At 40.4% G+C, this 26,240-nt stretch overlaps 1 protein-coding gene across 4 annotated transcripts in view; it reads right to left on the bottom strand.

Annotated features, from left to right (window-relative positions):
* The window catches only part of CACNB2 (calcium voltage-gated channel auxiliary subunit beta 2), a 383,221-nt gene that overhangs the window by 156,785 nt on the left and 200,196 nt on the right, over positions 1 to 26,240 (bottom strand). The window contains exon 1 of one of the 4 annotated variants that reach the window (XM_042945037.1): positions 6,917 to 6,972. The exons of the other annotated variants lie outside the window; for them this stretch is intronic. Coding sequence (XP_042800971.1) covers positions 6,917 to 6,949 — 33 coding nt within the window. The 5' untranslated portion in view covers positions 6,950 to 6,972. Of the gene's footprint in view, positions 1 to 6,916; positions 6,973 to 26,240 lie in introns of those variants that run through there. 4 annotated transcript variants of the gene reach the window in all.

The following is a 26,240-nucleotide window of genomic DNA, read 5'->3' as shown; positions in this document are numbered from 1 at the left end:
ATAATAACATTAGTCTGTGAATATACGGAGAGGATTCAACTTTCATAGTGAGGAGACTTCCATCACTCCGCTCCTGGCATCCTCAGAAATAACGGTCACCAGGCTCATCAGAAACTTACATCCTCTCCCACTTCATGCAAAGAAGTGAGAAAGGTCAGTGCCCCATAAGGCTCTAAATCCTGGGAACTCAACGGCAACAGAAAGTGGACAAAAGCCATAAATCAGACTTTCACCAAGGACCGATGAACATCTATACAACACATACTGTGGCAAGTACGTGAAAAATATTATCTAATTTGGTCTTCACAGTGACCTTACAAAGTGACTTGAGATTAAAACAAAAAACAAGGTACAGAGTTAGGTAATTCACCCAAGGACACATACGTAAGGAAGAAACAACCATGGCTAAGAAATATGAAAAAACACTTAACCTCACCATAATAAAAAATCTTTAGGTACTTAAGTTAAAAATGAGATACTTGGGGCGCCTGGGTGGCTCAGTCAGTTGAGCATCCGACTTCAGCTCAGGTCACGATCTCACGGTTCATGAGTTCGAGCCCCGCGTCGGGCTCTGGGCTGATGGCTCAGAGCCTGGAGCCTGCTTCCGATTCTGTGTCTCCCTCTCTCTCTGCCCCTCCCCCATTCATGCTCTGTCTCTCTCTGTCTCAAAATAAATAAACATTAAAAAAAAAAAAAGAGATACTTTTGCCTATCAAATTATTTAAAAACTTTCTATTTTAGGTTTTATTTATTTTTATTTATTTTTAAATTGAGATGATTGACATATAACATTATATTAGTTTTAGGCGTATAAATACTGGTTTGATACATGTATATACATTGCATAATCAAACGATCGCCACAATAAATCTACTTAACACCCATCAACACACATAGTTATCAGGTTTTTTTCTTATGATGAGAACTCTCAAGATCTACTCTCGGGACGCCTGGGTGGCTCAGTCGGTGAAGCGTCTGACTTCGGCTCAGGTCATGCTCTGGCGGTCCATGAGTTCGAGCCCCGTGTCGGGCTCTGTGCTGACAGCTCGTAGCCTGGAGCCTGCTTCCGATTCTGTGTCTCCCTCTCTCTCTCTGCCCCTCCCCCGTTCATGCTCTGTCTCTCTCGGTCTCAAAAATAAATAAACACTAAAAAAAAATTAAAAAAAAAAGATCCACTCCCTTAGAAACTTTCAAATATACAATATAGTATTGTTAACTACAGTCATCACATTATACCCCAGGACTTATTTATCTTGTAAATGGAAGTTGGTACCTTTAGACCAACTGTACCCGTTTTGCCCACCTCCTACATATAAGTGAGCTTACAGAGTATTTGTCTTTCTCTGACTTATTTCACTTAGCAGAATGTCCTCAAGGTCCATCCGTGTTGTTGCAGGTGGCAGGACTTCCTTTTTTATGGCTGAATAATATTCCACCGCATCAAATTAATCATTTTTAAAGTGACAGTCAATATTACAGCGAAATGAACTCAAACACTGCTGGTGGATACGTAAATTAATACAAGTTCTCTGAAAAGCAATTTGGAAAGGCATATTACTCTTTCAAAAGTATATCAGTATACTGAATTCTCTTTTCCACAATCTATGTGAAGGAAATAAAGATGCAAAGAAATATGATACACACACATATATACATACACACACATCATATATATATATATATAGTAGTCCAAATTTGATATTTCTTAAAAAAAATTTTTTAATGTTTATTTATCTTTGATAAAGAGAGCATGAGTGGGGGAGGAGCAGAGAGAGAGGGAGACACAGAATCCGAAGCAGGCTCTAGGATCCGAGTTGTCAGCACAGAGCCCGACACGGGGCTCAAACTCATGAACTGAGAGATCATGACCTGAGCCGAACTCAGATGCTTAAGTGACTGAGCCACCCAGACACCCCCAAATTTGATATTTCTAGTGCATGATATCCAAATTTTAATTTTTGTGGGGATGTAAGAATTGCCATTGATGTGGTTTTATTTTTATTTTTTTAAGTTTATTTACTTATTTTTGGGGAGAGAAAGAGAGAGAGAGAGAGCCCACGCAAGCACACGAGGGAGGGGCAGAAAAAGAGAAAGAGAGAGGGAGAACCCCAAGCTGAAATATATATATATATATATACACACATATATATACACATATATATGTATATATATATATATATATACATATATATGGAGGAGGACAGAGACTATATATATCTATACACACACACACACATATATATATATACACATACATACATACATATATGTGTGTGTGTATATATATATATACATACATATATATGATGTGTGTGTGTATATGTGTACACACTTATGTGTGTGTAAAACAACCTAAATAAACCAACAGTGGGAAAATGGTTAAATTTTAAAAAGCACTTCGAAATTTATATTCTGTAAGCATGGACTACTTTTTTAGTGGCAAAAGAATGATGGGAATTTTAAGTAAGTATGTGCTTTTATTTTTAACTAGGAGACGGCTCCCACCCCCACTTGGATTAGCTTCCTGATGAAGCACCATTAATAAAGATGAAAACTTGTGACTAATAGTTTGAGCTCACCCTAGGTTCATTCTTTTTAAAACAGAACTTGCTGAAAAGGAAATTCTGGCTACACTCCAAAGAAGGCCAACCAAACCCGTCCGTTCACATCTTGCAACCAGGAGGGCAGAGCTCCGCTTTGCCGCGGCCCCAACTGTGAGAACTAGAGAGAGGCAGAACTTTCGAGACGTTTTACAGCACCTGGGGACTCTATAAACTCTAAGGGAGGAAGGGGAAGCAGTTGCTATGCTCTCAGATCTGCAATTGAAGGACTCTTGCATGGTTTAAAGAGGCTGGGTGGTTGCTTCACACTTTGATCCTAAATCTGTAACATGTGTCAAAAATCAAACCAATGGACTCAGACCCTCTTTTCTTTAAGATAAGCAACCATCGTTGGAGACTTTTTCCAAGCCAATGTAGATTTAGAAGAAAGACACAGTCTGCTAAGTTTAGTCTGCCTGTCTCATTTGAAAGGCACAACTTTATGTAATACGAGTTAACAACAGTGTAAGTTAAACCAGTCCTCTTGAGGGTTTACCGTGTGTGTAAACACTTTGCCTACATTATGTCAGTTCGTCTTCACAACACTGAGGCAGGTACCGTATCACGAGCATCTGTCCCTTACAGAGGGGAACCACGCCTTACGTAGGACAGCACGCCCAGGATCGCTCACAGCCAACACAGGGCAAAGCTGTTTCTACGCCTGGTCTAACCTCAAAGCGTATGCTCCTTACCTCTCTTTGAATCTCAACAATTAACTTCTCCAAAATAAAAAAAATATATAGGCCCTTGGCAATTGGAATACTTGTCTCCTCTAGCCATCTAGTCCATTTAGGAATGCCTTATAGACCAGCCCTGCTAAATGGCAGTGAACACATGATCCACCCGGAGAGGCTGCTAGTATGTGGATTCTGTTTCAGGAGGGTCTGAAGAGGGGCCTGAGATTCTGACATTCCGAACAGGCTCCGAGGTGGTCCATGGAGCACCCTTTGGATCGAAAGAAGTCCAGCAGAAGCTACCACAGGATTATTTACATTGAATTACAAATTCTTAGCAGACACTCTTCCACTGCCACACTGCAGGTGCATAATAGCCACACGTGGCTAGTGGCTACCATATTGGATGGCACAGATATGGCGTATTTCAATCATCAGAGAAAGTTCTAAAGAACAGTACCGGCTGGCTAGAGCATGCCAAAAGCAGGATAGATACTTCTAAGAATGGGGAGGGGGTGGCCCATTTGTCGGTGAGTTCGCTTATTAATTTCTAAACGGAAAAGACACATACCTTCTCCCTTCTTATGACTTCCGCTACTTGTGCCACACCCTTAACAAGACACAACAAGGAAACACCTTTTAAAGTTCGGTCCTCTCAACTGTACCATGTTTTTATGTGTTTCTTATTGACACATGTTTCTTATTAAAAATAAGACCACATTAGGGCACATGGGAGGCTCAATTGGTTAAGCATCCAACTCTTGATTTCATCTCAGGTCAGGATCTCACAGTTCATGAGATTGAGTCCTTGCATCAGGCTCTGTGCTGACAGTGAGGGGCCTGCTTGGGACTCTCCCTCTCCCTCTCCCTCTCCCTCTCTCTCTCTCTCTCTCTCTCTGTCCCTCCCTCCTGTGCTCATGTGATCTCCTTCTCTCCCACAAAATAAATAAACTTAAAAAAAAACAAAACTAAGACCACATCAATGACGACTGTTACATTCCCACAAAAATTAAAATTTGGATATGATGCATTAGAAATATCAAATTTGGACAAGTATTACCTATGCTATATTTGAAAGGACATTTCAAATATTCAATAAAGCAACAAAACTACAAAAAACATTAGTGATACAAATGGAATATTTGACTCACAGGGAGAAAAACAGAAAAAGGACTTTAGAGCTAAATGACATGGAAAGTAATTTATTTTTTTAAGTGCACGTAACTGTTCTTTATGACATCCGTAAAATGAACCAGTCCTGGCACGTTATAAAACCTAGACGAGCCACCAAAGTCATTTTTTACACAGTGATGCAGACGTCTTCTTACAAAACAAACACAAATCTAAGTATTCAATTCATGTTTCAATCTGGTTTTCAGATTTTTAAAAGCCATTTTAATACCTAAACACAAGAAAGTTTCCAAATTTGGTCTCAATAACCAAAATTGCCTAAGTTAATAAATTTACAGTGATTTTACATTGATAGCTCACTTCAAATCCTTTTAGCTCCTATTGTCACCTACAGGCAGCACTTTAAAAAAAATTATATATATATATATATATATATATATATATATATATATATATATATAGTGACTCATGCTGTAACTGTTTAACATGATTGCATACTTTAAATATTTTTCTTCATTATAGAACATATGGTTCCTTAAAATTATGCAAAAATGATAGAAATTATTCATGAAAAAACCAGCTTCTGTGCATAACCATATCCAACAGGTGTGTATTTTAAACACATGAGGGCTAATTAATGAATGTTTGTATTCCTAAAATACTCATTAGGGTGAATTCTAAGGAATATATTTTCTGTATTCATTTATACTCTTTATTAAAAAAGTAACAAAAACCTGGAACTCATTTTCAGCAATACTTTCTTAAAATGTTAACTTCACTCCTCCAAAGATTTCTTGTCTGTGACAGCTTAGGCTTGAGCACAACTCTCAAAGAGTTTGAAAATCCTGCACGAACCGCATGCAGTGTAGACAGTAACAAGGGAGAGTAGGGTTTAAACACTGGACACATTTCTGTTTAGTAGGAGTTTAAAGTGTCTTATTCTGAAAATTTATAATTTTGCAACCACTTTAAATTCTTATGAACATCTGAATAGAGCCATGTCCTACTCTTTAAAAAAGTTTTTGCTCATCTTGACAGTCACCTGAGAGCAAAGATCAAGAGACAAAAGAAGGTCTTGGGGTGCCTGGGTGGCTCAGTCAGTTGAGTGTCCAACTCTTGGTTTTGGCTCAGGTCATGATTCCATGAATTCCAAATTCATCAGGTGAATTTATGGGATCGAGCCCCGTGGAGTGTCAGGTTCCATGCTGAGTGTGGAACTTGCTTGAGATTCTCCCCCACCCCCACCACTCTGCTCCTCTCCCCTATCCGTGCTCTCTCAAAAAATAAAATAAAATAAAATAAATAAAATAAAATAAAATAAAATAAAATAAAATAAAATAAAATAAAATAAAATAAAAGGTGTTACAAAACAATGACCATATTAGAGAAGACCATTTTGAAATTCATAACAAAACCTTTAGCTCTCATTTTGGAATTGTATCTATCATTGTGATCTTATGCCAATGGCTGAAATAAAGAACTCAAATTAAATAGACAACTGTGTGATTTCAACTTGCTATGTTTAAAGTAGAAATCTCAGTTGCTTTTTGGGAAATTTCTTTCCTTCTGGCTACATAACAAGAAGTGAAATCATCTCATCCTATGATTCCTACACACACCTAAAAAGGGAATTTGGTTTTGAGTGGAATATGACCAGAAAACTGAAATCCACTATTTAATACAGGTTTATTTCTTATTAGTTAAACTGTGGTATTATTTACTGAGAATAGATCTTTCTAAAGTCAGATCAAATTATCACCTCAATTCATCAGGCTATTAAGGAATCAGAATGTATTAAGGAATCGAACAATACAGTACTTCAAAGAAACATATGGTTTAAAATGCCTTTTGACACTTTCAAAGTTATATGTCTGTAACTCTTGAAATATAAAAAACATTAGCTGTTCATTTTGCATAATGTACAGATTCATGTGATTTTTTTACATATTTTATGGATTGAGAACAATGTGATACTCTATATATATACTCTTAGTTTAAATATTTTTTAATATACAAGGAATGCGTTTAATGTTTAAGGAAAGACTGAGATTTTCCTAACGGTTTACTATTTACAAATAAAGGATCTGAAGAGATTTTGTGACATAAAACTTTTCAATTCAATTACTTTCAATGATATTTAACAGATGATTTCACTGGTAAATTAAAAATATTTTTGTTAAGGAATCTTAATTGCCTATCATTACACTTACAAGGACTTTTTAAAACACCTTTTCAATAGACATCATAAGATACTGATAACCATTTCAAATCCAAGTTCAAGTACAAAAATCATCTCAGCTATAGCAAATAATACAAAACATGTTTGATTTCAAACTTTGTTCTGCAGTATTTCAACATTTGGGCTCGTCCTTTAGACACGAGCGATTTGTTTTCCATTTCTGTTAGTGATGCCAGGCGCTTGAGAGGCAAGTTTAAAATCAAACTCTGAAAATGGTTTAAAAAGCTGATTAAAAATGCCACACGTCAATGACATTAGAAGGAGTTTCTTACCACTTCCGAATGCTCACTGCCATCATCGCACATACTGCTTCTATACCTCGAACTAGATTCTCAGCATAGCCAGCAAGAGGTCCTTTTACAGGAAGCTGAAGTGCATTATCACAGTGATACTGTTTCCACAGCTGGAAGATAGTGCTATTAGTTTCCCACGCTTGGCAATGCTCTTAAAATAGGCTCTCAGGCACCGAAAGACAAAAAATGACTATTTGCAAGCACTTCAGGAAATGATGGTCTGGCAAACTGAGTGAAAATTCCACACCTAAACAAAACCAGTTTTTGATGTAAATAGGTTCATTGATTACTAAAAGCAAACAGACCCAAGAAAAGGATGCTATTAAACACTGTGAGTAGTAAATTACTAGACTAGGAGAGGAAGGAAAGTGAGGAACTCATGGGCTCATACCTCGCCTTCAGAGCACACACAAACATTCACTTCTCTGGTAAGGGACCCACCCTGTCACATGACCTCCACCTAGACACCTAGTTTTCAATGGAGGGGCTAGCAAACATCATAGGAACCCAAGCCGACAGGGAATAAACATACTACTCAGGATTAATGTCCGTTTATGTAAATAAGTAGAAAGAATTTTCCAGCAATTTAAAGGGAATGTGAGTGTTAGTTTGCATAAAATTAAGGCGTAGTAATTTACTGGATTTTGAATCACCCGGAAGTCAAATTAGCTAACCTATTCTGACATTGTCATTTCAACAAGATACGGGCACACATTTCTTTCTGTGCCTCTTTCGTTAACTTTCAGGTGGTGTATAAAAGAATGTCACACTGTTCTGTCTCAACATTATGATCCAAAGAAAATATTTCAACAAAACGCTTCAATTTTCCCACAGCCTTTTACAAAATGATAACAAAAATCTTGCCAAACATCCTTGTAATACAAGGACGGGATCTCCGCCAAGGAAGCTGTGATGTTTTAATTAGAAATAATTTTAACCAAATACTGGACAAGCTTAATTGGTTGTCCAGATCAAAATGCAGTACAGTAATGTAGGAAAAGCTCCACCTTGAGTGGCATTTGGGAAAAAAAAACACAAAGGCAAACCATGAATCCAGCTCACCTTGCACTTGTAGATAATTGGTCATCAGAGAGTTTGTTACATGAAGGAAGATTGAGAATTATAAGGATGCCTTGAAGACTTGGTCCTCTCAGATTCTGATGAGAATCTCAAGGCCAGAGAGGTTAAATAACTTACCCGAAGCCAATCAGCTAGATTGCCTGCTGGGAACAAACTAACCCCCAGATAATGTCCTTAGCTAAACTCTAGGACGGGACACACAATACAGTGGATAGCAAAGGCACAGAGAAACAAGAGTGGGCTGAACTCCGGAAACAGTCTTAACTATCAACTCAATCAGTAATTAACCTTGAGATCCAGGGCCAGTCACTAACTCCTCTGCATACGCGCTTTTCATCCTTAAACCAAGTCGACTGGATTAGATGAATTTCAACCTCTCCTCTACCTCCAACTTCCCGACACTGTGCGTATGAGTAAGACAGCACTTGCCTAAAGCACTACCATAAAATGCACACACACACACACACACACACACACACAGAATTTGTACAGACTGTTTTTGTGAGAATTCTTTAATCTCCTGTCAGTGTTGAACCCTATTATACACACTAAGAAGAAAGAAGGCTAAAGAATAATGAAGAAAGAAATACTGCATGGGAAATGGGGCTTTGATACAAAGAGGGAAATCAGAAAAGAAGAAAGAGATAGAAAGCAAGGAGAGCAAATTAGGTAGCAACACCTGGGAGAAAGCCACAGGTCCTGGGTACCAGTATGAGAACAGGCAGGGGAAGAAAGAAGTGGTTGAAGATGTTGAAAAAAAAGAGAAAGGTAGACAGATCAAAAGATTGAACTGCATTGAAGGCCACATTCTTTTAAAAGGCATTCACAAAAATACTGCCATATTAACATTTTTATAGTAGCGTGTGACATAGAATGTACTTCCTGTAAATTACTTATTTGTTCTTAAACCAAACCAATTTGATTGGTATTACTATCCTTAGTATTTTACAAAAAAAACAAATTGATATTCAGAGATTTTAGGTGGCAAGGATGTGAAGTCAGACCCTCTAGCTCAAATGCTTGCTTTTCTCAAATATATCATGTTGCCTGTCTAGTCCTACCATCAAAAACATTTAAACACTGAAAGGATGCTATTAAACACTATATGATTAGTAAATTACTGGACCAGGAGAGGAAGGAAAATGAGGAACTCATAGGCTCATACCTCACCTTCAGAGCACACACAATCATTAAAAGCGTAAGGCAGAAAAACTGTCAGTAAATAACTAGCAAGACTATAACTAGTAACTAGCAAGAGTTCAAGCCCCACATCAGGCTCTGTGCTGACAGCTAGGAGCCTGGATCCTGCTTCAGATTCTGTGTCTCCCTCTCTCTCTGCCTCTCCCCTGCTCACACTCTACCTCTCTCTCTCTCTTTCTCTCTCTCTCTCTCAAAAATAAATAACCATTAAAAAATTTTTTTAAGAAGAGTAGATTTTAAAATTTCTCATTACAAGAAAAAAACTGTAACCATGTGTGGTGACTGATGTTAACTAGACTTATTGTGATCAGTTTGTAATCTATACTGATAATTAAGTTGTACACCTGATACTAATATAATATGTTGATTTAAAATTTTTTTTAATGTTTATTTATTTTTGAGAGAGAGAGAGAGACAGAATAAATGGGAGAGGGGAAGAGAGAGAGCAAGACACAGAATCTGAAGCAGGCCTCAGGCTCCAGCTGTCAGCACGGAGTCTGACACAAGGCTTGAACCCACGAACCATGAGATCACGACCTGAGCCGAAGTCAGGCCCTTAACAGACTGAGCGGCCCAGGTGCCCCGGTTATACATTAATTATATCTCAATTTTTTTAAACAAGAAATTTAAATCAATTCACCTGAGACTACTTTTGTGTTAAACTTCTCAAATGACTACAATACTCATATAATCTCTTAGTAAAAAACAAAACAAGGAGGAAATAGTAATCACACAATGTAGAAAAATAAGTAGATAAAACTGGTAAAATTTCTATGAACTTTACAAGTCTGTACTACTACTAACAAAACATTTGGAAGAAAAGGTCTTTAGGTAAACATCTCTCTCCCTTTTTTTAATTAGGTAAACATTTCTTAAGGAGTTATAACTAAAACAAAAATATCCACAGTGCTAATTTGAGAACCACTTTTTTGAAATATAAATTAAGCTGAAAATGTTTTCTAAAAAGCATGTTTAAGAAGTCCTTAAAAGGCAAAAAGATGGTGGGCCACCTGAGTGGCACAGTCGGTTAACCATCTGACTCTTGATTTCGGCTCAGGTCATGATCCCATGGTTTGTGAGTTCGGGCCCCACATGGGGCTCTGTGCTGACAGTGCAGAGCCTGCTTGGGATTCTCTGTCTGCCTCTCTCTTTCTCTCAAAAATAAACATTAAAACAAGGTAACAAAAAAAAAAAGATGGCTAGAAAGAACAGGATACTTGGATGTGTACAGAAACAACATGCAAATGAGGCTTAAAGCAATAGGTGAACTGCCAAGAGATACACTGATGATTAGCTGCCAAACACACGGACGATGGGTAAATGTGTAGTTGTAATAGTACAGAAGTTAGAAGCACAGTTACAAATTTCACCTTGAGCAGGATAACAGTGGTCTGGCAGCCCTGGAGAAACACATAACAGATGCACTTTTCTGCCCGGATTGTTGCTTCTAAGATCTATCTAAGGATGGCTATGTAAAGGTGATGGCTGAATCCAGGGAGGAGATGAGAACTTGCAGAGCAGAGTTCTCACAGTACATAAAAATCATAGAAAGTTTCAGAAAAAAACCCCAGGTAACACTCAAACTTACCAGATGCTGGGGTGGGGGGGGGGGGGGAGGGACAAAGTCAGCCAAGAATGAGATGCTGAGCTCAGAGAAGGAGGCAAGAAAACACAGGATGTGTGAGAGAGGGAGGAAAAATGAGTTGAAAAAAGGTCGGAAGGCATTAGGACCATGGACAGTTCTTGGCTTTGATGATGAGGAAGGCATTCATGATGCCTTCTACCTATAGTTAGAAAATTCCCCAGGTTTGCAGCAGAGGATGGTAAAGAGGCCACGAACATGAAATCGGACAACTTTGCTCTGCGACCTGTCAGCTGTGTATTCCGCAGGTCCCTAAGCAGGCACCGAGTAGTTTCTGGGGGGCAAGCTCCGGAGTCTACTTTCTGGAGTCTTGCTTTCTCACCACAATAACTTAGTTCCATATCAAAGCTGTCACTTAAAGTTCTGCACCTCAGTGTCCTTATCTGTAGAATGGAAACACCATCCTATTTTCCGTGACTGCCATGAGGGATAAATGAGTAATTACAAGCACACAGCAAATCTTAGTTTAAAAAACCAAATACTCTGAGCCTCAGTTCCCTTCTCTGCACAATACAGAAAAAAAAAAATACCACCTATTTCTGAGGTTGTTTGAATAACTGATATCAAAGAAATCATGGGACCATGCCATGCTTCTGCACTGCTGTGTGATCCCCAGTATAAGACCATGGTCCTGTATTTATGGCTTATGTTGAATGCAGAACAATCTGCAGTCTGCACTGGAGACTCAAATTTACAACCCAGGAGTCTTCAGTATCATTCACCACAGTAGAAAGCATAAAAGTCAACCTTAACATGAGAACGATTCAAAGAATAATATTTCAAATTCAAGGGCTGTGGCCAATAAACACGCCAGTTTAAGAAGAACATCACTTGTTGGGATGCTGGGTGGCTCAGTTGGTTGAGCATCCGACTCTTGGTTTCGACTCAAGGTTTTGCGGGATCGAGCCTCGCACAGAGCTCTGTGCTGAGAGGGTGGAACCTGCTTGGGATTCTCTCTCTCTTTCTCTCTCTCTGCCCCTTTCCCGCTCATGCAGTCTCTGTCTTGCTCAAAAATAAATAAATAAACTTAAAAAATAAAAAAAAAATCACTTGTAAATTATAAGCATCATTTGACACCACATCTACTTTTGTTGGTGGCAACAAAGGCATCTCAGAGGGCACTGGCAATTTTGGTTTCAGATTGTGCCTACAAAATAGCTCCCTAAATAATGTGGAAGTGGAAAAAAATAAATGGCAGCCAGTGGTTCAGTGGTTATTAAGACCCCAAAAATGTCCCTTTTCAGTTGTGACCAGTTTTTCCGTTCTATTAAGGCGTAAACTAAAGCTGACATAGTATCTCCTGCTGAAGCTTCCAGAATCGCGAGTAAGAACATACAACTTTTCACAGACATATTCAGCTGTTGGCAATTTCCCTCAGCCCCCCTTTGGCCCCTAGCTTGATTATCTCCTAGTTGACTAACTGCATAAGCGTGGGTGGGGGATTCCAAAGCAAATGCCATATAGATATGAAGATACACTAACTGCAAAATGCTCAAATGGGCACCTCTTCTTTTTAAGTTTATGTATTTATTTTGAGAGCGAGAGAGGGAGAGAGAGAGAGAGAGAATGAGAATGCAAGTGGGGGAAGGGCAGAGAGAGAGGGAGAGGGAATCTCAAGCTGTCAGCAGAGAACCTGATGTGTGGCTTGATCTCATATACTGTGAGATCATGACCTGAGCCCCAATCAAGAGTCACTTAACCAAATGAGCCACCCAGATGCCCCCGATGGGTGCCTCTTAACACTCAGGTTTACGATTTCACCTCATTTCAAGAAGGCACGTCTGTTGCCTCCAATACACCTACTAAATGTAAATTTACTAAATGTAAAATGTATTGCTCAGGGGAAAAGAGCCCCTTACAGCACTCTATTGCCATGTAACTGAGAACAACAACAAAATGATTTTGATTTAAATGTTTTGGCCCAGGATGCCGTGTAAACAGACACAAGGAATCTATAAATAACTATGTTATTTTCAGGCACTCATTTTATTCTATTTGCTTTTTAAAAACAGTTCACCAACCTGACTTCCTTCCACTGCTTTTTATTTTCTACCCAGCTTTCTCCATCATAATCAAGTGACTTAACTATACAAAGTATGTGTTCTGAATTAAATAAAACTCGATACACCAAAGTTACAGTCGTCCTTTATAGGAAATCTAGGTGTCACTACAGTCACCAAGTAGTTTCATATACGGAGAGAGAGCAAGCTCGGGGTATTTGTCTCATTAACTGCTGTATTCCGAGGTCCTAGACCAGCGCAGAGCATCTATGGTAGTTGCTCTGTACACACTTTTTAACTGAATGGATGAACATGTTTCCCTGTTTCCATGCTTTCTCATTCATCCATCCGTTCGTTTCTTAATTATTTGTCATGCACTGCTATGATCATCTGCTAGATATCAAGGCTGCCAGCACAGACAAGGCAAACATGGCTTCTGCACTCAGCAGAGCTTGTAGCCTAGACCAGGTGTTCTAAAAAGGTGTTCCAGAAATTTGTTGCAGCATTTTTGGTTGTCTCAATAATTGAGGGACATTATAGGCTGTTTGTGGGCAGTGGCCAGGGGTATAAATGTCCTGCATTGTGCACAACAGTCTCACGTCATAATAAAATGGGTGTGCACCCCTCATGCCCTCTGTCCTGCTGGAACTTATGCAGGTGAAAAAGCTGTTGATGAAATGATCCAAATCCAGAACCCAACTCTATTCTGCATATAAGCACAAAGCATTTTTGGTTAGTTATCAAATATACTGAATTTTCTACAAATGAACGTCCTGTGTCAATCAGTGGAAGGTTGTACTTTCTTTGGGACTTTACCAAGAATTGTTGAGTATTGTCTCCAAGAGCCACCCCCCAGTGTGACATAACACCGTTAACCTTCGTTCACAGCTGCCCCAGCCACGGCACCTACAGACAGGGGCAGACATGTGACGACTTTGTCACATCTTGCAGTGTGGTCGTATCTGTACGATCACAAACTGAAACACGCATGACTTAAGGGTAAATCAATTACTGGGCACCTGGGTGGTTCAGTTGGTTAAGTGTCTCACTCCAGGCCAGGTCACGATCTCACCATTCCCAAGTTCGAGATCCGTGTTGGGCTCTGAGCTGACAGCTCAGAGCCTAGAACCTGTTTCAGATTCTGTGTCTCCCTCCCTCTCTCTCTCTCTCTCTCCCTGCCCCTCCTCCACTTGCATTCTCTCTCTATCCCTCAAAAATAAATAAGCACTTAAAAAAATTAAAGAAGAAATCAGTACTTACTGGAGTTTTATACATTTCGTGATAGTTGTTCACATTAACTGTGATTTTCATTTCAAGATCATAAAGGGGGCATGAGGAAGCATTTGTAAAAGAAACTGAGTCTGCGAGAGGTGTGAACCTTAAGGAAGCCACATAATTGCATTTGTATGAAGGAAACGGACTCAGTTCCGTGACAGGGACACATAGGAGAAACCGCTTTGTGGAGGGAAGTCAGTGAAAACCTTTCTGAAGAATCGTGGCTTCACTGAAAGCTTACGAACAAGAAGAAGGGACAGAAAGAATGCTCCAAGAAAAACAACAGCAACCACGAAGGCCGTGAGGCTGGAACTTGGCTTGTTGGAGACGTTGGAAAAAAACCCAAAAACTCAATGATGATGAACCACAGCAAGTCAAAGGGACATGATGCTGCCGGTGACGGGTGTCTCGGCAGTGCCTGAAATGAGCGGGATACGACACGGGTGCTAGACTGGCCGGTTACGTGGATGAATCAGGCATCAGTGTGCAGAAGAACAGCTGGGTAGAGGTCCGGGCCACGGTGGCACCGATGGGGTTCCGGGAGCTCCGGCCCCAAACCTGAAAGATATGTTAGAAGCACCAGAGACCTGCTCGGGCTGCAAAGATCCCGTCTCCTGGGATCTGGTGGGGGCGCTACAGCCCAGGTGCAGCAGAAACATCCCTGTGAAATCCTTCCAGAGAGATGCTGTTGTTTGCTTGTTGTTCATATTTTACCTGTGCGTTAGTTCCTTCAGACGCTGCACAGGGAGCCTAACCAGCTGGACTCCTACCAGACACTTCTCTGATTATAAGTGCAGCTCTCAGCTCTACCAAAAACTCTGCTGTGGCATAAAAAGAAAAAAAGTAACGGCTACACTTATTTGAGAGTTATGATCATTTGCGTCAAAATCAATACCAAACGGTTAGTTATATATGGAAACCCAGTTTTTAAAAACTTCTCTCTTTTTTAAATGTTTTTACTTTTATTTTTGAGAGAGTGCAAGCAGGGGAGGGGGAGAGAGAGACAGAGAGAGAGACAGAAGAGAGAGGGACGGACAGAGGATCTGAAGCGGGCTCTGTTGGAGCCAGATGTGGGGCTCGAACTCATGAACTGTGAGATCATGACCTGGGCCAAAGTCAGACGCTCGACCGACTGAGCCACCCAGGTGCCCACATTTTTCTTTAATATGATTATTCTAACTAGGTTCACACCTAGAAAGGAACAGCTATAGGTAAGATTTACAAAAGATAGGCTCTTTATCCAGAATCCAAAATTCTAGAAAAGTCAAACAACAAGAAGTGTGAGAGGTATTAATTATGTTAGGCACCCTGAAACACTGTAATAGCCTCACTTCGGAAGTGACTCCTGAAGAAAGAAACCACACGTGGTTCCAATAGATGTCTTATATTTTAATTCTCTGAATGCTGCCAATCCCTGCATAGACTATGTAGGCAACGAACCTATTTTCAGAGGCAGAGAAGCTGCCTCTCGCTGTTTGCTCTACCTCTCTTCTCCTACGTACCCCCATTCCCCTGCTATTAGGCCTCTGGTCCCACTGCGTCTTGAGACACAATTTGCAAAACGAACACTACACGGAAACAAATCAACACAGTTAACAAATCAACACAGTTAACTCTGGCTTTCTTTTAAGCCTTTATCCTCTGGCCTCGGATACACCAGACACAAGTGACCCCTGTTACCTCATTCAGCCCCCCCTTCGGGCCCCACTCCTTGGCACTGGCTGCCATTTTTCTCTCCCCAGGACTCTCCTGGCAGCCTCTGGGCCCTTTCAAGGGCAGAGCAAGGTTGCAGAGGGGTAGAAAATATGGAGGGTGGACTAAGGATTGGGACCAGGCACTATGAGAAGCTCTCAAGGGACTGTATGTACACCAAGGAGATTGTTCCCAAGACTGTTGGAATCTCCAGGCAAGCAGAGTAAGGGCTCAAGTCAGGGGGAAAATGACAGGTCAGTCCTTGACAAATGTTTGTCAAATGATTAATCTCTTATTACCATACTTTACTAGTTTCAAGATGTACATATTTTTGGTATTTGGTCCTTGAGGTCGATAGGGCTTATATCATTATTATTCAATTGTAAAAATAAGGAAACGGACTCCCAGAGACATTTGGTGGTGTGCCCAATGTCACTCATACAATTAAAGCCCATACCAGCTTTTTTAAAGAAACATCAATTCTATTTTAAATAATTAAAAAAAAATTAAGTTTATTTAACTTTGGGAGAGAGAGAGAGAGTATGAGCAGGGGAGGGGCAGAGAAAGGGAGGGAGAGGGAGACACCGAATCTGAAGCAGGCTCCAGGCTCCAAGCTGTCAGCAAGGAGCCCGACAAGCCAAGCGGCTTGACCCAGGAACTGTGAGATCAAGACCTGAGCTGAAGTCGGACGCTTAACTGACTGAGCCAATCAGGCCCCCTTCATCAATTCTATTTTAATACTAATCAAGAACTCATTGAGCTATCAGCCACTTGCTGGTATTGATAAATATCAAGGGTTTTCAAAACGTTAACCAGAATACTCAGAGTTTGATGTCTAGAAAGACTTATTTGTGCTAGAAATAAAACTTTGTCATACTATTTCATTCTAATTCCTTTGGCCAAACACATAGATAAGGGCCGTTGTCAGAGTTAGCAGACTAAACAGATATTTTAGGATAGATATGATTAATACAAAGCCCTCAACTGCCAGAGAGCAGCATAAGGATATTTTTTTTAAGAAAAATTAAGCTGGAAATCTAAGCTCAGACTCTCAAACCAGAGGCCAATGAATGAGAAACGTCAAAAAGTTCTTAATCCCTGGGGCACTACATTCTCTGCTTTTCCCTTCTATTAGTTTCAGATGTCTTTGCAGGTCATTTTACTTTGGTGCGTACCTTACACTAAATCAACCCAGATCAGCCCAGGGTGAAGAAAAGAAATGCTTACACACTTAGTTTATACCATAAAATTCTTGAGCTAACAACAGCTGAGAAGAGTCATATCCTTCACAAAGATTTTTCCAAGGACGTAAAAATACAGATTTCATATAGAATCATACATTTTTAAATTCTAATTTGAAAGCTTCAGATTAACTAGAATTAAAATTAAAAAAAAATTGTTTATGTTTATTTTTGAAGGATGAGAGAGATAGAGCACAGCGGGGGAAGGGCAGAGAGAGAGAGAGAGAGAGGGAGACACGGAATCTGAAGCAGGCTCCAGGCTCTGTGCCGACAGCTCAGACGCGGGGCTCCAACCCACAGACCATGAGATTATGACCTGAGCTGAAGTCAGACGCATAACTGACTGAGACACCCAGGCACCCCTAGAATTAAAATTTAAGCTGTATTATTGTTTAGGAACCATATTCCCCTTAAAAAAATTATAAGAAGCTTTTTATCTTTCATTTTTCTTGTACGGAACAGATCACATTTACCTGCTACTGAATAAAACACTTCATGAAGAAGAAAAATGACCTTCTTAAAATATTACTATAATTTATAATTTTACTCGACATGATGCATGTTTGACAGTGAAAATATGTCCCCATATACCATTCATAGATTTTATGGATTCAAAATTATATATTCATCCATTTTCTCAGAAGACGAGAAAATCCAATATCCTAATAATTTCAAATTCTGCTAAATACTATACGTAAAACATTCTCCCTTAAAAACCACCATGAAATGGGGCACCTGGGTGGCTCCGTCGGTTAAGCGTCTGACTTTGGCTCAGGTCATGATCTCACAGCTTGTGAGTTCGAGCCCCGCATCGGGCTCTGTGCTGACAGCTCAGAGCCTGGAGTCTGCTTCAGATTCTGTGTCTCCCTCTCTCTCCATGCCCCTCCCCTGCTCATGCTCTCTGTCCTTCAAAATAAATCAACATTAAAAAAAAAAAAAAAAACACCATGCAATGCTATGAAGAAATGGTTCCTTTCAGTACTACTTAAAACACAGTTCTGCAACGAAAACCATGTAGCCTCTTGTCCTTCATATAACAAGTATATATTACTGGAAAAGCACAAGTCTCATTAAGAGAAGCTCTTCCAAAGCAACAAACAGACAGTAAAACAAAGTGTCTACAAGTTCTCATAAATGGAACTCCTGGAATGCTTTTAACCCATGTACTTGCTTATCACCCTACTATTCTGGCTACTCTTCTCCCTCATCATTTATCAATCGTACTGTTCTCTACTTCAGTACACATGCATGATAACGTTAGTCACTGACCAAATTCCATAACCTAAGAGCATTCATACAGTGGTGACATGTGCTATCTTCAGAGCCCCGTGCGATAAAGCAGTTATGTTCTCTGGTGGTGTAAGAATTACCAGCACCAGACGCCATGTTTTTCCCTGCTTCGCAGAGGAGCCCGGTAATGAGGCGTGCTATGTAAAAGTCATCTCAATTCATGCAATCTGAAAGAAAACACGAATACCAAATAAGGAGACGTTATCCTTTCTGAGGGTAAGAACGTAGTATAAGGAGACTGACTTGGGCTAAAATTAAAATGCACTTTTAGGCAGCATACGCGTTTGGTGAATAAGGCCAATGTAGCTCATTCAGCTCAGGCATTGCCGTGAACGCACAGAAAAAAACAGACCTGTAGAAATATCATCTGTCAAGAGCTCTGCAAGCTAGTCAAACGTCCTTATTAGGAAAAACTGAACTGGCCTTGAGAAAGCACCAAGAGGATACAGGATTTGAAATTCTGCATGTCTATATTTGTATTTTAAGTGTCACAATTATTTTTCCTAGGTTTGCACAAACTGTCAGCATTCTGACTTACTGAATTGAGGAACTAATCAGGAAAATGCTCTGAATAGACTCTATAACTTTGAAAGAAATGCAAGCACGGAATTCTTAAATGATGTTAAAAAGTTTCCTAATTCCGTAATTAAGAACTTGATTTAATTCATTGTGTTGGCCTATTATTTTGTTTCCTTTGTTCCGAATTAAGGGCAGAGAGGAAATGATGCAGATATACGGGGTTGGAAATGATTTCTCTCAGCTGGCACAAACCAGCTGGTTTCTCATGGGAAAATAAAAAAGGTAGGAAACGGGGAACATTGGAATAGCACGTGTTCCCAACAAGATTTTGAAAGACACTGCGTTTTCCGTGTAGCAAGTGTCTCCAGGTTCATCATTTCACCTAGTTGAAAAACAGGGGTAGAAGGATTTAAGAGGCACTGATCACCAGGGGTGCCTGGGTGGCTCAGTGGGTTAAACATCTGACTCTTGATCTCTGCTCAGGTCATGATCTCACTGTTCGTGCGTTCAAGCCTGGCATCAGGTTCCTCACCGGCAGTGCGGGGCCTGCTTGGGATTCTCTCCTTCTCTCTGCTCCTCTCCTCTCTCTCTCTCTTAAAATAAATAAATAAACTTAAAAAAAAAAAAAGAGGCAACAAGCACCAGAATCAGAGAAAGATCTCTTAGCCCCCCATTCCCTAATGGGGCTTCTTCCCTGTTCTATGTAACTTATTTTATCCCAGGATGGTCTTGCAATCTTCAATTCACCAGGTTGATGGGATATAGAATGTACTGGGTCCAAAGCCTAAAAGTGCAAAACAAACATATCACAACAAAACAAAACAACACACCCCGAAGTAAACACACTACCACCAACAACAAAACCTTAGTGCAATCTGGTTATAAATGTGGATTCCAGCAAGGAAAAAAACTGTTTTAAAATGGTATCGATGAAAAAAATAAATAAATTTTAAAAAGAAAAGAAAAGAAGAAAAATGGCATAAACATAGTCTTTACGAAAATATCTTTACTTGGCTTTTACATACATTCCCTGTGGGAATGAGTCTGCTCTTGTTTTTTTGAAAAGGAGCTGGGACATAAAGATAAGGGAAAAACAGCTCATTTCATATTTCTAATGGACCATCCTGGGAGATTAAAAAAAAAAAAACAACAAAACAAAACATCAAAAAAAAAAAAAAAACATTTGAATGAAAGTGGTCCATTTAGAGAGGGTTAAAGTGATTTTTTTTTGCCCCCAAAGTTTATTTATTTATTTATTTTGGGGGAGAGACAGAGAGACAGCCTGAGTGGGGAAGGGACAGAGAAAGAGGAAGAGAGAATCCCAAGTAGGCTTCCTACTGTCAGCACAGAGTCAGATGCAGGGCTCAAACTCACGAACCGTGAGGTCATGATCTGAGCTGAAACCAAGAGTCGGATGCTTAACCGACTGAGCTGCCCAGGCGCCCCCAGAGGGTTAAAAGGATGTTTAAAGCACAAGTTAATTTTGAGACCATGGGGGCAGCCGGCCTGTTGGGTGATTTTCATGAACTCTAAGAGAGGACCATGCAGCTGGTCTGCAGAAGGTCTAGGGTGTCTGGCTGACTCCTGGTGGGATTAGGTGGGTGGTTTCTCCTGCTTCTGTCACTGGCGCCCGGGGGCTCCCTAGACGTGAGACATCCCTGGCTGTGCTCAGATTCTTCCTCACTAGAGAAAATCCTGTGTCTACTGCACAGGGTTGCTGTGAGAATTAAATAAGATAATACATACGAGGCATTTGGCCTCATTCAACATACAGGCTTACTATAAAGATCTTTTTTTTTTTAATTGCGTTTCAAAACTCGTGGTAAAACAGACACAACAAAAAAGTTACCATCTCAGCGATTCTGAAGTGCGCAGTTCAGTGGCATTAAGTAGGTTCACACTGTTGTGCCCCCACCACCATTAATCCATCTCTAGAACTTCCATCATCCCAGACTGAAACCCTGTTCCCATTAGACACACCTCCCCATTTCCTTCCCCGCCCCCCGCCCCCCCCCCCCCCCCCCGCCAGCTCCTGCAACCACCGTTCTCCCTTCTGTCTCTATGAGTTGGTCTGTTCCAAGTATCTCATCTAAATGGAACATCCAGCATTTGCCATCTTGTGGCCGCCTCGTTTCACTTAGCACAATGCCTTCACTTTTCCTGGCATTAAATCAGTCCCAGAGGAGACAGGCATTCTCACTCAGCTCTAGAAATTTAACAGATACATATTTTCTCAGCCCAAAAGCAGATACCGCATCAGCAACGGGGACACTTTATTATCCACACAAACTGTCTTTTATAAGCTGGAGTAGTTTTATTAATCTGGAGCTCAGGAACAACTGTTCTTTTGGGCTCTCTTGAAACAAATAACTTTCAACGTCTCCACCAACTAGATGTTCCGGCTACAACATCACGTCTCTCAACGGTGAGACAGAAGCAGTCAAGTGACATTCTCAAGGGGTCCCTGAGTCCCACAGCAACTTCTACAACAGTCTTTGAATTCCTACCACTCATAGGAAACACAAAAGAGAAGACAGGTTGGAGGTCTCTTTAAAATATAAACCTTTTGGGGGCACCTGGGTGGCTCAGATGATTAAGTGTCTGACTTCGACTCAGGTCACGATCTCACAGTTCGAGAGTTCAAGCCCCACATCAGGCTCGCTGCTGTCAGTGCAAAGATCCTCTGTCTTCCTCTCCCCTCGTGTGTGCATTCTCTCTCTCTCAAAAATAAACATTAAGAAATACATACATAGGGGCGCCTGGGTGGCTCAGTTGGTTAAGCGTCTGACGTCAGCGCAGGTCATGATCTCACAGTTTGTGAGTCTGGGCCCCACGTCGGGCTCTGTGCTTATAGTTCAGAGCCTGGAGTCTGCTTCAGATTCTGTGTCTCCCTCTCTGTCTCTGCCCCTTCTCTGCTCATGCTCTGTCTCTCTCTCTCTCTCTCTCTCTCTCTCTCTCAAAAACATTAAACATTTTTTTAAAAAATACATATAATAACTTTGAAAAATATTTTGTTTTGTTTTTGTTGTTTAAAATTTATTTTTGAGAGAGAGAGAGGGAGGGAGAGGGCATGAGCGTGTAAACTGGGGGGGAGAGGCAGAGAGCGAGAATCCCAAGCAGGTTCCACACTATCAGTGCAGGGCCGAACATGGGGGCTGATCCCATGAACAATGAGATCATGACCTGAGCCAAAATTAAGAGTCTGACACTTAAGTGACTGAGCCACCCAGGTGTCCCAATATAAACTTTTTTGAAAAATATTTTTTGGGGGAGAGTGCAAGCAGGGGAGGGGCAGAAAGAAAAAGACACAGAATCTGAAGCAGGCTCCAGGTTCCAAGCTGACAGCATAGAGCCCGACGTGGAGCTCGAACTCACGAACTGTGAGATCGTGTTATGACCTGAGCCGAAGAGGGACACTCAACCGACTGAGCCACCCAGGCGCCCTTCCCCCTCCCCACCCCCAATATAGACTTCTATTCAGCCCCATAATGAACTTGGATCTCCACAGAGAAAAACATGTTAACTCAATCATATGAAAGAGACTGTTCACAAACCTATTCTTTAACCGCTGTTGAACTGAATTCCACAACTTCTGCACTTGCAACCAATCTTTAACCCTGAGAATTCTCTCAATATTTATTGTCTATAATAGAGACATTTGTGGTTCTTGATGTCGCTGTATTTGCACAGATGCATACCTATTTTTTTTATCTTGTTAACATTATCTGAATAAATGGTAACACTGTCAACCATAGAGATCTCACTTAATTTCACCTGGGTAGTACTCAACACATATCACGTGGAGGCGATTAATATTTTTGGCAATATCGTGAAGTTACTTCCCTTTCATATTGTTATATCCGAGTCCATGCACAGAGTTTTGTGTTTAAAAAAAAACACCCAAACATCACATTAGCATTAATTATTCACAGTCTACCTTGAAAACCCACTGTAAAAGCCATGGAAGCAGAGCTGGGAATGATTCACAAAACCCGCTGATGTGGCACTTAGCCTTGAAATATTTCCAAGCCTGTGTTTTTATTGAACATTAAACCTTATTAAACCAAGTCATGAAAATGGTCATAAACCTGGACCCAGCAGGGGGGAATCTCAGGCTCTTCAGGTTTCACGATGCAGAAATACCTGTGCTGATGCCAAGACAAGAGAGGTCCAAAAGAAAAGAAGGAAAGAAAAATGGAAAGGAAAAAAAAAAAAAGAAAAAATTGGGGAAAAATAATGTGCGGTTAGATGACTTGATTTTATACGTTATTAGTATTGAAGGTACGTTCTTCAAGCAATCATCAGGGCTTCAAAGGAAAGACAAAACTAGAAATAGCTATTCTGAGATGCTGAGATTCTGAGAAGTATTTTGTATCACCCCCAAGGGCCTTTACAACCTCCCATATGGAGGAATCCAGAGATAAGAATTACTACTTTCATTTTAGGTGATTAAACAAACCTAGACATGTTAATTGACTTGCTTCCAAATGAAGATGCAAGAATTCGAACCAAGAAAAAAATCTCGTTCTTCCCCTTTCCGTGCAGTGGGCTCTGTCCATTTTATCATGTTCTAAATCCTATCATGTTCTCAAATCAAGGCCATTTTCTGTCCTCCATGAGTAAGTAAGAAGATGAGGAGGCCCAGGGTGGTACAAAACAGACTTTGTCAAGAGGGCACCTGTAGCACAGGGTGTGGAACCTTCGGGACTGTGGCAGATCTATTTTATGTGTTGGTAACACAGTTAAGGATCTTATGTATGATCTCAAGGGTCAGATTTTTCTTTTCTGATGCCTGAAACGCCACTAACCCAAATAATTGGTTCTACACTCGGACGAAGGTTTAAAGACAAGTACCGTTTGTAAGGTTAACAAACAACATTACATTCAAGTCAAAATGACCGCAGGTCTCTTACCAAGAAAGAGTACAGAAAGTTCCAGTTCTCCAACCCTAGGGGAAGAGTTGGGGAGACAGCCCCCCTCCCACCGGTATGACCACTTAAGGGGGAGCCCCACAGGAAGCTATTAGGGTGGAAGAGCCCTTTCTGAGTTCTAACAGCCCTGAATCAACAACCTGATGACCTACCGGCTCACGCTGCCCTCGACGGTGCAAACTCTATGAACCTAAAGACAAGACAGAACACACGTCTCATGTGAACTACAGCTTGAGCCAAATGTGGTCTTTTTCTTATTTGTGGACAGTCATTAGTTCTCTGCAAAAAGTAAGTGAGATATCTAAACAAAGTCAAAGTTTTTTGTTTGGCTTTCCAAAATCAAGGCTTAAGTTTTGTGACCAGTTTAGCGTCGATTTTAATGCCACTACGTCACACGAGCTACCCTTGAGTGACATAAGCGGGGTGCCGCGATATAAATGTGAAGGTCAATTTTAATTTTTAATTTTTACGTAATCTGTACACCCAACGTGGGGCTCGAATTCACAACCCCAAGATTAGGAGTCACAAACTCTACTGACTGAGCCAGCCAGGCACCCTGGAAGATCAGTTTTTAGGAAAGGAAGTATTTCAATGGCAGGGACTAGACGGGGGAAAAAAACTAATAGTTCAGTCTGTAATTGTGTTAATATCTAACAAATAAAAGTGACATTAGCCTCTAAACCCAGGAAACCTAATAAAATACGTACACAGAAGTCCAAAGAATATACAAATACTTTATTTAACATTCACCTTTGCTAGTAGTCTACTAAATAGAAATGAAAGCGTTGCCGTGTCATTTTTTTTTTACATTTTATTTCTTTTTTACGCTTATTTATGTATTTACAGAGAGACTGAGAGAGCATGAGCGGGGAGGGGGCAGAGAGAGAGGGAGAAGAGAGAATCCCAAGCAGGCTCTGCACCATCAGCACAGAGCCTGACACAGGGCTCGGACTCATGAAACCACGAGCTCATGACCGGAGCTAAGATCTAGAGTCAGACGCAACTGAGCCACCCAGGCACCCCTAATTTTTTTTTATATTTTAAAGTAACTAGACATTAACATTAACATGGGGTGTATCGTTATAAAATTAGTATATTATCACTATTATGTTGGCACTGGCAACTGGTGCAATAATTTTGAAAAGAGATATGGAAAGCAGAGCCAAAGACATAAAAACACTCAACTCCACTCACTGTGCAAATAGCTCCCCATCTGAGACTTTACCTCAAGGAAGTGATTTAGTAGAGCCAAAAACCATATGCTCAAAATTGCTATTACAGATTTCTTTACCTATAAAAACAAGATTGTAAAATCAACGAAAATGCCAACAATAAATGACCATTTTATTTCGACACACCACGGTAAGTTCGCACAATGCTATACTGTGCTATGATTTAAAAGTCATCTCAAAACACAGCCGAGGGAAAAAGGCAGCACCTAGGAATAGTCTGTATACTATAGTTACAACCATAAAAATATGTAAGCTTATAAAAAGGACTGGGACGTAATTTGCCAGAACGAACATATCTGGCCCAAAGAGATGCGACTGTAGTGTTCCTACACACACGTTTCCTGTGATATTTCTTATATTTTTAATATCAATCACTTCTAATGAATTAGTGGGATGTGTAAGGCTCTCTTTCAAGCTTTTTTCAATTTTAACAGCAGAGATAATTTGGCAACTCTCTGTCAGGATGGTGCAAAATTAGCTTTTCTATGAACTCGCTGTTTTATGGGGCGAGGTGAGATCACACGTTCTGACATCTCCGGGTCCTAAAGCCAGCATCCCTGCGGTCATCCTTCAAAGCATCCTCATGTACGTATACTAGCCACCAGGACTTTGTAACATTTTGTTTCCACTGAAATACAGGTTATACCTGAAAAACGATGCAGGAACCTATAACCTTAGATCATTATTTGTTTTGTAATATATGGGAATTGAAGGACAGCAGATATGGCACCCCAGAATATGCCACTTTGCAATAATGATTATTTTGAAGTCACTTAAGAGACAGCTGGTATAAGAAGAACACTCTGACCCTCCTTTGCCTCCCAGAAAGCAGGAAATAAATCTCTCATGGGACGATACCCTCGGCGTATCAGTACACCAGAGACAGCGATCAAGGCCAAGTAGGTTGTATAAACAAAGCTTGTCACCTCTTCCCTAATCTGCCCCTAGCCCAAACCTCTCTGGGTCATCATTTTTTCACGAATTCATTGTTTCTTGGTCTAAAAGGCATAAAAGTTTTCAGCTTTGTCACTTCTTTGAGTCTCATATTTTTATGGGCTCTCATATGTATGAAATTAAATTTGCTTTTCTCCTGTTCATCTGTCTTATTTCGATGTGATTGTTACACCAGCCAAAGAACCTAGAAGGGAAAAAGGGAAATGTTTTCCTCCCCTACAGTTTGGGTGCCCAATGTGGGGTTCTC

Source organism: Panthera leo, chromosome B4 (assembly GCF_018350215.1).
Source record: "Panthera leo isolate Ple1 chromosome B4, P.leo_Ple1_pat1.1, whole genome shotgun sequence".
Taxonomy (NCBI): domain Eukaryota; kingdom Metazoa; phylum Chordata; class Mammalia; order Carnivora; family Felidae; genus Panthera; species Panthera leo.
This window is presented reverse-complemented; position numbering and strand designations above follow the sequence as displayed.